Source organism: Drosophila grimshawi, unplaced genomic scaffold (assembly GCF_018153295.1).
Source record: "Drosophila grimshawi isolate 15287-2541.00 unplaced genomic scaffold, ASM1815329v1 contig_1377, whole genome shotgun sequence".
Classification (NCBI taxonomy): Eukaryota; Metazoa; Arthropoda; class Insecta; order Diptera; family Drosophilidae; genus Drosophila; species Drosophila grimshawi.
The window spans coordinates 17962205-17979142 of NW_025062900.1; the positions used below are offsets into that span (position 1 = coordinate 17962205).

The 16938-nt window shown below is 37.7% G+C and overlaps 4 protein-coding genes across 4 annotated transcripts; 2 read left to right on the forward strand and 2 right to left on the reverse strand.

Moving 5' to 3' along the window:
• Positions 1–811: 811 nt before the first annotated feature.
• LOC6570086 lies at positions 812–7090 on the reverse strand. Its single transcript, XM_032741896.2, is given in 3 exon segments — positions 812–2173; positions 2176–2451; positions 7001–7090. Coding segments are annotated over 3 exon segments (1431 nt in total). The 5' UTR covers positions 7083–7090; the 3' UTR covers positions 812–1100.
• Positions 7091–8919: 1829 nt separating this feature from the next.
• LOC6570085 lies at positions 8920–11337 on the forward strand. The gene is made up of 3 exons (XM_001996297.2): positions 8920–9396; positions 9674–9983; positions 10037–11337. Exons 1-3 carry the CDS (start codon positions 8957–8959, stop codon positions 11288–11290), a joined length of 2004 nt encoding a protein of 667 aa, XP_001996333.2. The 5' UTR covers positions 8920–8956; the 3' UTR covers positions 11291–11337.
• Positions 11311–13595, reverse strand: LOC6570084. Its single transcript, XM_001996296.3, has 2 exons — positions 13198–13595; positions 11311–13120 (listed from the first exon to the last, which is right to left on the reverse strand). The coding sequence occupies exons 1-2, from the start codon at positions 13485–13487 to the stop codon at positions 11623–11625; spliced, it is 1788 nt and encodes a 595-aa protein (XP_001996332.1). The 5' UTR covers positions 13488–13595; the 3' UTR covers positions 11311–11622.
• Positions 13596–14459: 864 nt separating this feature from the next.
• LOC6570083 lies at positions 14460–16859 on the forward strand. Its single transcript, XM_032741870.2, has 2 exons — positions 14460–15081; positions 15157–16859. The coding sequence occupies exons 1-2, from the start codon at positions 14471–14473 to the stop codon at positions 16754–16756; spliced, it is 2211 nt and encodes a 736-aa protein (XP_032597761.2). The 5' UTR covers positions 14460–14470; the 3' UTR covers positions 16757–16859.
• The last annotated feature ends 79 nt before the right edge of the window (positions 16860–16938 follow it).

The following is a 16938-nucleotide window of genomic DNA, read 5'->3' on the forward strand; positions in this document are numbered from 1 at the left end:
TTAAGATTAAACGCGAGAAACGTGCACTGATAAGAAATCAGTTGGATATTTCGCAATGGACAATGAACCATCTAATTTCTAATAGGTGTATGTAGCCAAGTTTGCAACCGCAGTGCTGTAGCCAGCAGCTTTTGCACATCAGCTGGTCGTCTAGATTTTACATAAATTTTAATAGCAAATTGTTCAAAAATGTTGTTAATTAATTCTTCTTTATTTATTTACTTTATCTTATACACATAAAGACAGTATTTTATCAATTAATCCTTAAATATTATAAGGCACTTTTTATTTACTACCTTTCTATTACACGTGTCTAAATTACACACTTAACAAAATTTTTGTTTAGTTATTTTCTACTTAATTTGCATATTATATCAAATATACAAATATGTTTACTAATACATTTGCACATGTTGTGGTATGTATTTGCAGAAGTCTCTTTGCATGGTTCGCAAGCTAAAAATCAAAAAAAGTCACGCTGCATACAAAAAATAATTGCGTGTGAATTGAGCTCAAATCGTAAAATAAACAGCTGAGCAAAATAGTTTTCCTTTGGCAAATAAGTTGTTGAGTCGAGTGATCTAAGCTTTTGAAGAGATATGGAAACTTATGGAATATTGTTTTAGGCATTAGCAGTAATTTACAATAATGTACTTTATATTTGACTTACGTTAAATAATAAAATAACTCAATGAGGCGGTTACTCCTTAAAGGGCATGTTGTAAAATATTCCACTAAAAATGTAATTTGTTTTAAATCTAAAATAATATTATTTTTATTTGTACAAAATGCTTTATACATATTTATATATATATTATAAATAATTTGTTGATTGATTCGTAGACTAAATGATTTCCGTACAAATCCAAATATATATTTCATTTCATTTATGAACATTAAGTTGATTTGTTTGGTTCAGACTGTTGTAGTACATATTTTGATATATGATAATGATAAGGTTTGGGACATACAACCTTAAAATATAATTAAATAGTTTGGGCCTGCCATTGGCATAAATATCATGCTCACGTCTATCACTCAGTTATCTCAATAGAAGAATATCACAAGATTCCTAGAGTCCAAAATAGTGATGAAATCCCTCAGAGGAATGAGCAGCACAATATGAGCACCAGCACCGTTATGGGGAACAGGGCATAGATCTCGCTACGCGGATGGCAGGTCGAGATTAGATTGGTGATATCATCATCCTCATGCTCGATGCCATCACGTGTCGGCACCTCCACGACGACTATTTCATCCGACAGGAAGCCAATGTTGAAGCTGCAATCGGTGCTGTTCAGACAGCCGCGAGATTCACTCAGATTGGAATACTGAAACGTCGGCTTATATATGTCGAATATGGCATGGATGTCGTTGCGCACCAGATCGTTGTCACTGTAGAAGATATAGTAGTAGTAGCCATCCTCGGTGATATTATGCTTCACCGTGTCATGTTTGCCCTTCTCCAGGAAATGGGCATTGTTGCATGCCGGTTTCGGTGGAAAGCCCTCCGCCAGCAAAATGGCACCATTGAAGCAATCGAAGAGGCCAGTCTCAAAGCTCGATATGGAATTCGATTCGTCCGTTTCCGTAAAGTTGACCGCATTGCCGCCGTGACTGATCTTCCGGTCATAGACATTCTCACGCTTCTTTCGCTCCTTGCGCTTGTACAGCTGTTCGTACAATTGGCGCCGCCTCTGCTCCGCCTGCAACGGCTCAATGTGTCGCCGGTGTCGATGCACTGCTGCAGCCGGTTTGCTCTCACTCTCATTCAATTCCATTGCCTGGTGCGGAGTGCCCTTTTTCAGTTTCTTCCGCAAGCCTTTGGGCGGCGCAGGTGTTGTGCTCGAATTAGTTGGCGCATTGTCCTCATTGAGATCCTCACCGCCATGATTCTCATGCTCCAGCAGGCCATCGGCCGGCAGCTTCTCCTCGGTTATTTCCACAACATCCTCGAAGAATACCTTGACCTGTTCATGACCCTGCGCATAGTTGGCGCCCTGCTTGTTCTTATTGTGATCCGTTAGGCCGCAGAGCTTCAGCTCCCGCTTGCCTTTGATGACCAGTATGCGAGAGCCATTGTAACGGGAGCAGAACTTGAGAGACACTCGTGCACCGTTCAGCAGAAAGAAGCCCCAGTATTCGAGGGTATCATCGGGCAGCGTCATCGATTCTTGAGCCTTATGTGCTTGCGATTTGTGGATATTTCTGGCTTGTTGCGCAACTGGAACGCATTGAAATTGCTGCTCATGCGCAGCGTGTGCTTTGAACAGAATATGGAGGAGATGCCGTCCCTTATCTCAATGATATCCGATTCAGCCACCGGATAGACGACATCTGCAAAGATCGTCTTGCGCATATAGAGCGGCATTATGATCAGCATCGCTGGCAGTATCACAATCATAATGCAAAATACCAGCACACGTTTTACGCCGTGCATTTTGCGGTTCTCTGAAACGAGACAAATAGATAAAAGATAAGGTTTATGATAAGCAGACAGTTTGCAGAACTAGTATTTACTTAAGAAATTGTAGCCACTCAAAATATCTTTTTATTATTCATATGATAAAATCTAGCAAAAGATTCGAATCAAAAATGTCTTAAAAGTGAAATAAATAAATTCAATTAATGCAAAAAATCTGTTGAAATAATCATATTCTTAAATATTTCAATATTCATTGCTCTCCTCATACCACCTTCAAAATGATATTCCGTAGTTTTTTGCATTTTGATGCAGTGTGATTTTCGTATGAAATCCTTAAATTATTTTCATTTATTTTCTGTTTGGCACTGCGCGATGTGTGTTGCTGTTAAACGGGCACTTCGAGTACTGACTTAATGCTGCGATTATCAAATTAGACCGCTGCCTCCGACGACAGTTTTTCATTATTTACTATCGCACGACGACGAAGCGATGGGAGTGTATAAGTGAGAAGGGATTCTGGGGGTTGGGTTGTATAGATGTGTTTGTTGGCCTATCAACCAGCCAACAACCACGGCAAATTCTGTTCAAATATATACCCAAGCTATTTACAAGATTCATTTGGAACAACAAAACGTGCACTAAGTGCTAGACTCTATTTGATTAGCATTTAATATTGGCCGCTTTATTCAGACGTCTCACATTGATTGATATAATTCAGAAAACTTTTAAAAAATGAATTGCAATAATATTAAATTTTATGATTGTTGTTAATGTTATTAAAATCATTTATTATCGTGTTATTACAATTAATAATTATTATTTATTTTCATTTTATATTATTTATATTCAGAAATCGTAACTGATTGATTTCATTTAGAGATCTTTTCATTTAATGTTCCTTAATATATTCTGTAATAAATGCTGTTATTTTAATTATCATCTCTGCTATCATTAATGACAGCGCTATTATTATGGTTTTTATTATGTTTGTTATTTAAGACATAAATCTTCCATTGCATTGATAGAGTGGAGTAAACAATAATAATAATAAGAATGATAATATAAGCAGCAATTTATATATATTCTGTCTGCACTGAAAAATTAAACGAAGTAGTTGATAAAAATGTTCTAAGCTCAATTTATACATTTAAGTTGACAGCATTTTTCTTTGCATACTTTGTGGCAACAGTATATAAACTTAAGCTAGCATTACTTTAAGCTTCATGATTTGTATTTAAATGTTAAAAATGTTAAATGCTTCTGTTAAAGTTCTTGATCTTATAACATTATTATCTTTGTTATATTAAATGAATAAATAATAGTAATCAATGTGACGGCTACTATATGTAATCGGTAATCAGTATGCAGAATATTTTTTTTTTTTGATGCTAATGATGATAAGGGCTATTTTCCAATGTAGTACATGAAAATGTCATGTTGATATTAGTCTGCCGCTTATCACTTTACTGCTGCTTGCTTGTTATTAACACTTTACGTTATCAACAAACACAACTGCTGAAAAGAATATAAAAAAACAACAATAATAACGACAATTAACGTTAAATTATACACACGAAAATATGTATTCATGATCGCGTTCTCATCACGTTTCTATCCAGTGTTTTGCGTTATGCGTGATATTATGTGTAATCGCTTCCAATTGCTCTACTAGCCAAAAAATAAAACATTTTGTTGACGCAACAGGTGGACTATCAAAATTTACTTAAGCTTATCAAACAAAAAAAAAGTGTTGTTAAAAATAAAACAAAAGTTGAACAAAGAGCTGAGTAAAGAATTGAAGAAACAATTTTGTCTGCTTTAATTAAAAGTAATTAAAGATCAATCTCCTTAAAGATTACATTCCTTTTGATTATTTATTAATGATATTTTGATGTATCTTCTATAATTAAATACACTTATTTCTATAGCCATACCAATTTGTTTTTATTTAAAATCACATTTAATGGATCACTTTAATAAATGACAATTTGACTGCATGAAAGATTACACAAGACGCTAGACTTGTTGTAGACTCTTTGGTATCGTCTACTTGAAGTAGTTGATAACTGATAACGTTGCTTATTGAGTCATAATCACTTTTCTATATAAAAAGCTAAAAATAGTTGTTAGTTTAAGTCATATTGCTGTAAAGTTGATAAGATTGAAATGGAAATTTTTTGCCCTTGGCTGGTGTTAGCCACGTCTTTAGACCTCCTCTGCATAGTATGGCCTCATCTAATGTCAGAGGTCGCATATTTCCTTGACTACAAATAGAATATATTGGTTTTCGATTTGGTCACGACAGCTTTTCAGATACCAGTGTTTGTACATTTTTAATTTTCCACCAGAATTACGGATTGGTTAAATTCGACAAGTTGACATTGAAACTATTGAGTGTAGGCTGTTGTGGCGAATATACAAAATTATTATCGGCCCAAAACTTGTTTTGCAGAACGCAAAAGAGTCGAATTAACATATAGATTTGATTATGTTTATAGTAACATATATGGGCCCCATATTTCTGTATCTTAGATGTAAAAAGTGTGTGCTGAAGTTCTATCGAATGAGACTGGAGCGAGAATATATTTTAATTTAAAAAAATAAAAGTCAACCAACAATAAATAAGTAAATAAACCAGATTCCTTAAGTTTAAGATCTTTAATTACAATCCAGTAGAAAATAAACTTTTGTTTTATGTTTATAGATTTGATTTTGATTTGGCTTACTTCAAGTACCAATAGCCGTATTCTTCCTATGTCTATGCTGCTACCATAAACTTGAACTACCTTGAGAAACTGTCTTACAGTCGAGCTTATTCATGGTCGAGCTGCGCCTCTCATAAAATATACATATTACGCCTACTTAAGTATGCACTTTGGTATGCGTACTAAAGTACATAGGTTCATTATGTAAGTATTTGTATTTAAATATATGTATGTGTGGTGTATATGTGTATGTTGTTCTTTATATCTAATTCCCATGTTTCTGTTCGTGCTGCATTTTATAAACTTACATGTTTATTATTTTACTTTTAGCTTTTAGCTTATTTACGGTTTGGCTTGGCGACAAAGTCGGCAGCAGCGTTGCCAGCGACGTAATGAGTTAAAATCTCTTTGTATATTTTTTTAATGCAGTTTGTTTTGTTTATTGGCATTATCTGTGTGTTTTTTCTTTGTCATTTCTTTGCTTGGGGAAATGAGAATGGGCGGCGAAAGAAAACAATTATCATTTTTATCTACACGTGCTGTGCTTTCGTCATTATCACTTGGCTGATTATAAGATGAGCATTATTTGTATTTTCCTCTTCCTCTTCGTTGTTTTGCTTATAACATTTTGACACACATTTTTATCAACAACTGTTGTCTCTGTGCTTGTTTTTTTTTTTTGGCGTCACACTCTCTGTTTTGTTCTCTTTGTGCAGCTCTCTCTGGATTTCAAATTTATTTTTGTTATTATTCGTGCCTTGCTCGCTTCTTGTGAGCAATGGGTTTTTCTTTTGGCTATAAGCACTTTCAGATCTATATGTTTTTTCGGTTAAATTTAATATAAAATTCTATCAAAAAACTTTACGAAATCTTTGCCAACCGTCGCGACGCACGCTTGCCTCCAACAAACAACTGACGACTGACTGACAACCAAACTCGCTACTCATTTCTGTTGCAATGGAAATTTTTTCCTTCATCGCAAAACATAACAAAAAAAAAACTATGAGACTAACAAAGCGCCATTGTGAACAGACGCTCTCTCTCTCTCTCTCTGTCTCTCACCAGCTGTGCTGTGCTGTCTCTCTTTAACGCGCTTGTGTTGGTTTCGCTCGGAAAAATCAAAACAACTCTCAGAATCAACTCATTTGTTTTGACATGAAGTTGGCTGCGGTGCTGCCATTGGTTTGAAACTTGACTACACTTTACCGTGTACACAATACAATTGATGAAAATGTATAAACAATTTTAAGAACAGATTTTCCCTATAAAAAGTATTCTTCCCCGATAGAAAATCTGAAAATGTAAAACTTGAACTTGAACTTTACTTGAGTTTCCCAGAAATCTTAGGAATTACATTACAATTTTAGATTAATATTTATGCAACAATTACGCCCACTAAGTAAATACAAATTTTATGATTTACCTTTCGAATTTTCCTAGATTATAGACACTTAGACACTGGAAACCAGAATAAAATAACGTATATACTTATGCTGACTTTTCAAAGTTATTAAAAATGGGAGTCCAAAATAAGATTAAGTATTTTATTCTTACACTGCAAATGAAGTACATTTTTACTCTGATGTAGAACACAATTTAAAAAAATGCCGAAAGGACTTAGGACTATTTAAAAGGCTATATTTGATTATAACTTATGAATATTTTAAATTTAGCGAGATTCGACTAATTTTGCTCGATTTCAGAAAACCAAAACGACACTTTGCCAGACAGATAAATTTATATTAATATCACTTGAAAATAATTTAACAGTGCTAATAATAGATATCACAAAATGAATTGATTTCATTATCAAGGAATTTGTTAAGATAAAGTGAGGTATGATTTTTTTTTAACACTTTTTAAGACTTACTCTTTAAGTCCGGCATTGAGTAGTAAAAATCCGTGTGATAATAATGTAATTGACCAGCACTTATGTTAGTGCTACGTTTCATAAAGGATTTAGGAGCCATATTGTATGAGGACTCGATCTATGCAAAACTTTAATAAAATCCAGCAGCTTGATAAGCATCAACGAACCGACTCTCGTGAAATTTCGCTGCAAACTAACGCCAGAATCTCAAAATGAGCAGAATGACTTTCTACTCGTAATCTGTGTGATTTTCCAATGTTGACACTATAGCCCAATCCAAATAGAATGAGTTATCGTCTAGAAACCGAGAGCTATATCAGGTGCCTGTCTGTTTGTCTGCGCTGCGATGGCTTACAAACTCGCAGCCAGGCAATCGGCAAGCGCGCTTCAAAATGCTGATAAATTGTCGTTTATTAATATGACAACTTTGTAGGCAAATATATAAAATGTGCACTAAGAACACAACACTCGCATATAGTTATTGATAAGAAGTCAAAGTCAATTATCATCCCATTAGAACACATTGTAGTGTTGCTGCATCCATTGTGGTAATTTGAAATTTAATACCAATTTCCGGCGAGCAGTGTCAAGAACAAGCCAACACCTATTTATTTGTATTGTGGGTATGTATGTGGCATTGGACGAGCCCTAGACACAAACGTTACCCGTAAACATTTAATATGTGTAATATTAAACAGACAACAAAGCTTAGTCTATTATGGATATGGTTGTAGCTTATGCAGCAGGACACACACAATTTATACATAATTAATTACATTTTATTGATTTCCTCTCAATTATTTGTAATTTAGATAAATATTTTGGAGTACAAGTAGTTTTTAAATGGATTTTGGTCAATGTGAGTTGTTCATAGTTTAATGATATGTTTTGCTTAAAGAATTACTCATTTATTTGTAATATGTTTTTTATTTGATTTATTCTCGTCTCACGATTTCTTTGTACATCGTTTTGAAACACAATTTTTTAAAGTTTTATTCAAAACAAAAACATATAAATTAAGATATATTAAATGAGATCAAAATATTAATAGGTATTTTGTAGCTGGCAACACATTTTCGACATAATATTCACATCAGTATGAGAATAGCGTCAGTTTGCGGCATACGTCCAATATTTGTTTTGGTGACATAAATGCAAAATTTATATAGCCATATCTTGTTCTTATCTCGTAGTTTATAAATCTTGTGTACATTTAATTAATTTATAATGCGACAGCAGCTTTTGGTGGAAGAGTTGATATTTAGATATTTTGTAGTTGATGTCAACAGATTATAAATTTATTCTCATACTAAGATACCGATGGCATCATACTTATACTCCGGCAAAGTGCATATTATATATCAATTATAAATGATTTTTAAATTGTGGCTTTCTATCTCAAATCTCTATCTATCTCTAGCTCTTATCTCTCTCGGAAATCCTTTAATTCATACAGACAGACTGAAGGACTGGCTGCCAAACAGTGGCACATGACTAGATCGAATCAGCTGTTGATCCTGATGAAGAATACTTTTACTTTTTAACCATTTTTTATGGGTTCATGGCATAAACAATGGAAATCTACTGTTGCCTCAGCACAGCATTGACAAGACAATATACAATGGAGCCACTTATGGTACTCAGTAATTAGACAAAACTAGTTCAATACTCATAACTTTAATTAGCTTTTTACAAGCGGCCAACTATTCAGTAGAAGACAGATAACGGCGTTAAAAGTATATTTTTTAAAAGTATTCCTATTACATATGTGCATATTACGGTAAATGACATAACAATTAAGAAGAGATGTTATTCATGTACGACTAAGTACAAACCCTAAAATTAGGCATTGCAAGTAAAAACTTATTTTAATATTTATTATTTTGTTTCGTACTTTGGTTTGGCAATTGGTTGTCGTTAGTCGAGTTCAGTTAGTGATCGCGTTTAAACCACGTTATGAGTGCTCGTCTTGCCACCGGGCACTTGTTTAAATATTGTACGGTCTGTTTGGTTCTTGTGGTTATATTCAGACTGTATATGCCCGAGTCCGAAACCGCAATGCGTCGAGAATTAGAAAATGCTGTGTCAACACCAGGAGTGAACATGACTGCACTAAATGTTGAAATGTCAAAGTATTTTGTGCATACCTCAAAGTGCAGGATACCCTATATAGATCCCTTCTCGCCGGAGGTCATGGAGATCTACTCGCCGCGCACCTTTATACCCTGCTCAAATGAAAGTGATCTAGTCTCAGCACTCTACGATGCCAGTCTGAAGCGTTATGTGCTCCATATCAACGAACAAGTGGCTCAAAAGCTGCTCAACTCCAGTGACCAGGAATATAATTGTTTCTATCGTGAGATCCAGCTTGGAAAAGAAACGGAAACCTATGACATGTAATTTTGTATGGATGTGATCCTAAACTAACTTGATTGAAAAAGATACAGTTTTTTTAAAATCCAAATGGAGCTCATATATTTGCGAAAATATTACGTATAGTTAGTTAGTTTGACATCAACAGAACTGATCAAAGGAACAGAACAGAATCAGTCAGTACTCAGCTATATTTGACCTTTCAGACCTACAGTTCGAAAACATTTTAAGGTCTCTTCCTTTTGACAATTCAGTTGATTTTCCAGCATATAATGTAATAAATTCCTTGCAATCGTTTAGGCTCAATCCGAGTATATATTTCTCACAAAACTATGTGGTGCCGCTGCATGTTGAGGGCCTGCTGCTGCAGTGCGAAACCGCTGAAATACCACCTGTAACGTTGCAAAAAGATGCCTATATGTTCATTCAATATCAACCCAGTGGAAAGACAAGTAAACCGAATCGGTCAAACACACCCCAGCCGCGTAAGCCTAGTGTTTTAATGTACGGCATCGATACACTGTCCAGAATAAATGTGCGTCGCACAATGCCCTCGGTGTACAAGTATCTTACCGGACCCGGCTGGTATGAAATGCGTGGCTACAATAAGGTTGTATTTATAAGTTTCTCAACTGACTTGGCCCTTAATTGTTTGACTCACAGGTGGGAGATAATTCGTTTCCCAATATACTCGCCATACTGAGTGGATATTCGCCGGAGAAGGCCAAGGAGCATGTCTGTGATACGGATAATGAGGGTTGTCTCGATGAGATACCCATGATTTGGAAGTACTTTCGGAACGCCAGCTACTTGACTGCCTATGCGGAAGATGAGAGTGCCTCGAATACGTTTAGTTACCTGAAGCCGGGCTTCACAAAGAAACCCACCGATTATTATTTTCGTCCGTTTCTGCGCGCTCTTGAGTGCGAGGCGGATAATTATAATTTACCTGATTGCCATATGACTTATTGCTATGGTCGCCGCTTGGCCAATAGTTATATCTACGATTATTGCAGGCAGTTTATGCAGCGCTATGTGAAGGAGCGACCCATTTGGGGAATGTTCTGGTCGAATCACTTCAGTCACGATGACATTTTTATGGCCTCGGCTATGCAGAATAAGGTCCTCGGTGATTTGAGGGCCTACGAAAAAGATGGCTCCCTGGAGCATACCATTATGATATTTTTTGCCGATCATGGTGTACGCTTTGGTAGCTTATTAAGTTTGTCTGAGGGCTATTTGGAGGAGCGACTGCCCATGATGTTTATTTATTTGCCACCCTGGTTTCGCAAACAATATCCGCATTATGCTGCAGCCCTGGCCCAGAATCAGCATCGCCTGTGCTCCAACTTTGATCTGCATAATACGCTGAAGCACATAATTGAAATTGGCGGCACACCAGATGGACCAGCCTTGCCCAAATCCTACGATTGCCCCACCTGCCAATCCCTGTTCCATCCAATCGCCGAGAGCCGCACCTGCCCCGAGGCGGGCATCGCTGATCACTGGTGCACCTGCAACCCGTACCGGCGTATTACTAAGCTCTACTGGAGTCATCGCATTGCACCCCTTGTTATCGAGCGTATGAACGATTATTTTGTGCAGAAGAACCTAAGCCAATTGTGCAGCAATTTGAGTTTACACTACATACACAATACGGAAATTAGAACTGGTGTGGATGTTAGCTGGGAAGAGGATCTGCCTCAAGTGGATGTGGCAGTCTATCGCACCAAGTTTAAAGTGCAACAGAATGGTGCCGATTTTGAGGCCACAGTCATCTTTAACAACATTACCGAGGCTTTGGAGGTCAATGTGGAGAGCATAAGTCGCACAAATTCCTATAAAGAGGATTCGATGTGTATTAATGATAAAATTGCTAAATTATATTGTATATGTTTTGATAGCCTCCAACCTTAGCCATGTTTCTAATTTAATAAAATTACAATAAATTTACTATGTACAAAATTAACTCAACTAATCTTTTGGGAAGCTAGAAAATACAGCAAGTAGCACACAAAATCGTTGAATAACTTGCCAATAAGTCCTAGAGTTTTTTTATATGGGTTTAGTCCGTTGAAAACATTCCCGACTTTGTAACAATAAGGATGAATTCTCAAAGCACATCATATTAGAATGTTTAGCCTTATCGAGAAGAATATGCAATACCCTGGAGAAACGTATCTTAAGGTCGGTAGACATAGAAATCCTCAATGCGACAATTGTTATGTTTAAGAAACAGGCAATGTGACTTATGTTTCTGGTTTACAAATGCAAAACTTCTTGTCTGGGAAGCTTTCAATACAGTGCGACTCATTTAAATGGGAATTAAGGCGCTCTACGAATTCCTTGCGTACTTTTACAACATTGGCTTCCTCGTTGGACAAAACAGTGGACCGAAACAGTCCCTTTGGATTGGTAGTGAACATCAGCAGATATGAGTAAACTCCGTCAGACGGCGACACCTCATGGCCATCATCATCAAAATGCTGCCTACGTTCGGCTCTCAACAATTTAGCGAACTCTAAGTGATAGCAGTGCCGCTCATAAGAATTCCTATCGAGATATTTGTTAATGCGGTAGACAACTAACTTGGCCAAGTTCTGCATTATATCGCTTTTTGGTACTTGGGTATGTGGCTCACAGGTGCACAGGTGTTTCGGGATATTTGCTTCTAGGCAGCTGCGGTTGTCGGGCAGCGTTTGAAGCAACGACCGGCAGTGCCAGCACTTCGACTCAAAGGACATGCGAGGATGCACTTGCAGCAGAAAGTGCTTAATGGTCAAATGCAGGTCTATGGTGGAGCTCAGGCGACGACGATTCACTTCAAGCGCTTGTACGACTTCTGGATGCTGCTGTCGATACCACGGTGGCAAGTAGATGTGCAGCATGGGTAATCGCTCCTCCATGAAACTTGATTTCAACTTCATTAGAGGTCCTTGGCGTTGTCCTTCATCGCTGAATAGAATGACAACTGCTCTTTCGAATAAGCCAAGCTGCTTATATTGCTCGAGGTAATTCACAAATTCCTTATCCACATTCGCCGCTCCCCTAAAGTCATCATGACTAAAACTACTTGTCCAGAACAACCCAAAAATTGGCTTTGTCGTATCTTTAACAAAACGCTGCACCAGTTGAAGGCCATAGTCAAATACATAACGAAAAAGTTGCCTGCTGCCCGTACAGTAGTCGACAGCAGAGCTTATGACACTACCCATGACCTGCTCTATAACATCTACAATTGGATGTAGATAGTAATCCACTGGCTGTCGACTGAAACCAAAGGTGGAAGTGTCCTCGGCATAAGCAGTCAAATAGCCGGCATTGTGAAAGTGATTCCATAGATAAGTGATTGCATCTAGACAACCTGGTGTCTTGTGACCACAAGTTTGCTGCCATGTTGAGCCCGTCAAAAGAATAAAGAGATTGGAGAAAGTGCTCTCGCTATTTTTGTTGTAACCAAGCATCTCAAACCATCCCAGCTGGCGCACAAATTGTGCTGTGAGTGGCATTGTCCTCTGAAAGTTCATCTGAGACATTGAGTCAATGCCCAGCATTATAACACTAGGATGAGTTCGACTGCGTTCCTCATCGCTCTTCTCACTCCGACCTGCTGGATACTGGACAAAGGAAAATGCATCTCGTTGAATGACTCTCGATTTGTTGCACAGTTCATGGCATTCCACAACAATACCTTCAATGTGACGAGGCACGATCCAAGCCTGCTGAAAATTAACCGGTTTTCTATTCCTAAATTATATGAGATATTTGGAAAATTATTCAATTTTCTGTCAATCCTGATTAACTTACGTAAGTTCAATACACACCAGGTAAGAGAGTTATTCCTTAATCGAACTATGTCGTAATAGACACAGCCATAGTCAGAAATGTTTTGTAATAGATTTGTGGGCAGAGACTGATTGAAGAATACAATATATTTCTTCTTCTGCTGATTATATTGAACTGTGACCAAGGCAGGCTGATCGGCACATTGCTTGTATTTGGGAGGCTTAAAAATTCTCATCACTTCTGCAGAAAATGAATCAACACGGGGTATTTTGCAGTTCTGTGCAAACACGGAGAAATCCTTGATCGGTGTGGAGGTTTTATTTGCCATGATACTCCTCGTGTTTTCCACATCGAGTGTACTTGAACAATTTTGAGTAGGTGTTGCATTTTTCTCAATCTGAACCTTCGTTTTATGGTTTAAATATATAAAAATGATTAATATCAAAAGGGGGATAAGAACTAGTTTTTCATTTCTACAAATCAAGCAACGAAACATTTTTGTAGATTAAAAGTTTAAGCCACACTTCAATAGAAGCCTACTATTTATTATTTATCTCAACTTGATTTAATGCAGTCAAATATTTCGCAATATCTTGGAGTAGGCCTCCAACCATTAAAACTAATAATAAAAAATAGATCCAGATCAAAACTTATATGTTGATCATAAAATAAATATTGTGGAGGAAAGCTCCCAATCTACTGTATATTTTTCGGGCATACCCAATGTGAAATCCTCGATGCTCAGTTTGACAAGTAAGGATGTCCCAAGCAATGAGTTCTGTGTATTATTTCAAATAGTTCAGACTATGGCTGCGTATATTATGGAATAAGACGTGAATCGAATGATTCTCGTATCTGTTCAGATCTGAATATCATTTAAATTTTATCATTATAACTTAACCATTTTATTTTTAGGACTGAGGGAAGGACACTATTTTGGTCAGGATTGGATCGTGGGTCGTCATTTGCAAGGTGGAACGTCATTATAGTAGAATGTTATTATAGTAGAACGTCTTATAGTGGAATGTCATGTCGTGTCATTGGCTGGGCATTGACTCAATGTCTCAGATGAACTTTCTGGGTTTTCAAAGTTTTCGGTAAGTCTATGATTGTGGCCTCCTGCACCAGTTGGACGTTTTGTTAAAGAGACGGGATGTTCTGGACAAATAGTTCTAGTCGAGATGACTTTAGGGGAGCGGCTAGTAATATTTCAAACAATTGTCAGATAAATAAGAAAAAATACTTTCTGATTTAGTAGTGCTTTCAAAAATTAACACAGCTGAGCAAACGAACATGCCTCGACGTAGGACGATGATACTGATACGCAAATATATATTTGTATTCTTTGGGTTTTTGTTGACATTCATTTGGTTAAGTCACAATGGTAATCAGCCAAAGAAAGGCTTGGAGCATGTTGCACCTGTATCAATAAAGACGACTTTGACATGGTTGAAGCCAAGTTTCCATTTCAGAAAGGCGCGGATTCGTGATCTTGTGCGCAAAGACTCTCACAGTCTCAAAATTGTGGATCGATTTGCCGAAATTGATTCGGCTGAGATGGAAATAGCAGATAACCAAATAGTTGCCGATTTAATATCAAATGTGGAGTATGAAACCACCGGTAATAAATTCAGCTCTGGGGATAAGCCATCGCGGTATTTTGTGAATAGTACGAAATGCAAGATGCCCTACGCCGATCCCTTCTCTCGTGAGGCATTGGAAATCTATCATCCAGCAAAGCTGAAGGTCTGCACCAATGAGTCCGACACCTTTTATCTGAACTACGACCAGCACACAAAGCACTACAAGCTCTACGTTAATGAGAAGATCTTGTCCAAACTGAAGCCTCACGTGAGCCAATTTAAATGCAATTATCGTGCAGTAACACGAGGCACCAATGAGGACCCTGATCGTCACAGCGAGTAAGTCGACTATTTGCCAGCAATCCTCTAAAGCTTTACACATTCTTAAACCATTTTCGTGTCCTAATTTCTTAGCATACATTCTCCAATATACTTTCGAGGCAAGTGCACGCTGCCACAGAATTTGAGCGGAATTATTGTGGAATGCCATGATGCACACAATATTTCAGCGATTGTGCAACAGGATGCATTTTCCCTGGTGCAAGTATATAATAAGGAATCCCGAATAGAAAGCGATCCACTCCACCGTCAACCCAGCGTTATAATCCTCGGACTGGACAGCATGTCGCGCATGAATTTCCAGCGGACAATGCCCAAGACGCTGAATTTTGTAAGAAAATCCGGCTGGTTTGAAATGGAGGGATATAATAAGGTGGCGGACAACACTGTGCCCAATCTACTTCCCATCCTCACTGGCCACATGGCCAGTCAATTGGAAAATATTTGTGAAATTCACTCGTATGGCTGCTTGGATAAACTGCCTTGGATTTGGACTGATTACGCTCGAGCTGGCTATACCACAGCCTTGGGAGAGGATATATTGGGCGAGGGAATATTTGTAATGGATTTGCCCGGATTCAAGCATAAGCCAGTCAATTATTATCTTCGTCCCCTGCTGTTGGGAATAAGTCGCGTCCTACGCACCTATAAAAGATTCGGTTATGATTACTGCATTGGACGCCGGCTGAGCTTGGCCTATGTTTATGACTTTTGTGCGCAGTTTACAGCTCGATTCGTGGAGGAACTCGATCAGCCGACATTTGCCCTATTTTGGAGTTGCACCTTCACACACGACTATTACTTTGGTGCGTCGAGCTTGGATGCAAAATTCGTGGAGTATTTGCGTCTAATGGAGAGACACAGATTGTTCGAGAGATCAATTGTAATACTTATGAGCGATCATGGAGCGCGGTTTGGTGATCTTTCAGAACTGTCCGACAGTTTCTTAGAGGAGCGTTTGCCCATGCTGCATGTTTACCTACCGCCCTGGTTCCGCGACACGTATCCAAAATATGCTGAGGCCTTGCAACTAAATCGCAATCGTCTAAGTTCCAATTATGATTTGCACAATACGCTGAGGCATATTCTGCGACTGAATGCCTCAACGCCAGAGCAACTGCCTCTTATGGCCACATGTCCCGGTAGCCAGTCGTTGCTCCATCCTCTGCCCGTGGAGCGCAGCTGCCAAGATGCATGCATTGGGGAGCATTGGTGCACGTGCAACGAGTTTATTAATCAAGCCCTGGATGGGGATATATATTTGCTGGGCAAACAAATTGTTTATCACATCAATCGCTGGATGGTTCTAAATGGTTTCAATAAATTTTGTCAACGCATTTTACTTCAGGATATGGAAAATGCCGAGAAGAAGGTGCTCTTCGAGGAGAATGGCAAGGAGACAATTTATGGCAACATTGGCACTTATCGATTGCGTTTCCGCACCCATCCCGCCGGGGGTAAATTCCAGACAACATTGCGCTTCAATCGCGATTTGAAGACCATTGAGAATTTGTTTGTGCCGGACATAAGTCGCCTGAATAGCTATAAGAATAGTTCACAGTGTGTAAACAATAAGATTGCGAAGAAATTCTGTTTCTGCTATCCCAAAGGGACATTAAATGCATTTATGGTGGACTGGAAGAATATGAAACTAACTACCCTGCATGCATTTTAAACTTCCAATAATATTATTATTGTCTATCAATAAAAATTGAATGTTATCTGGGTGAAAACTTTCAATAATCCATTGCCCTAAAAACTAAACTTATTTCAAACAATTTTAAAATTAATCAAAGAACAATTTAAAAGATATTTAGATGCATAATTATACGTCAATTAATATGGAAAGTTTAAAAA

Bases quoted from the DNA above. Each gene is read 5' to 3' on its own strand.
- LOC6570085 (XM_001996297.2), top strand. From the start codon at position 8,957: ATGAGTGCTCGTCTTGCCACCGGGCACTTGTTTAAATATTGTACGGTC. The intron at 9,397-9,673 runs GTAATTTTGTAT...GCAATCGTTTAG, and splicing joins GAAACGGAAACCTATGACAT to GCTCAATCCGAGTATATATT. The intron at 9,984-10,036 runs GTTGTATTTATA...TTTGACTCACAG, and splicing joins AAATGCGTGGCTACAATAAG to GTGGGAGATAATTCGTTTCC.
- LOC6570084 (XM_001996296.3), bottom strand. From the start codon at position 13,487: ATGGCAAATAAAACCTCCACACCGATCAAGGATTTCTCCGTGTTTGCA. The intron at 13,121-13,197 runs GTGTGTATTGAA...CATATAATTTAG, and splicing joins AGGAATAACTCTCTTACCTG to GAATAGAAAACCGGTTAATT.
- LOC6570083 (XM_032741870.2), top strand. From the start codon at position 14,471: ATGATACTGATACGCAAATATATATTTGTATTCTTTGGGTTTTTGTTG. The intron at 15,082-15,156 runs GTAAGTCGACTA...CTAATTTCTTAG, and splicing joins GACCCTGATCGTCACAGCGA to CATACATTCTCCAATATACT.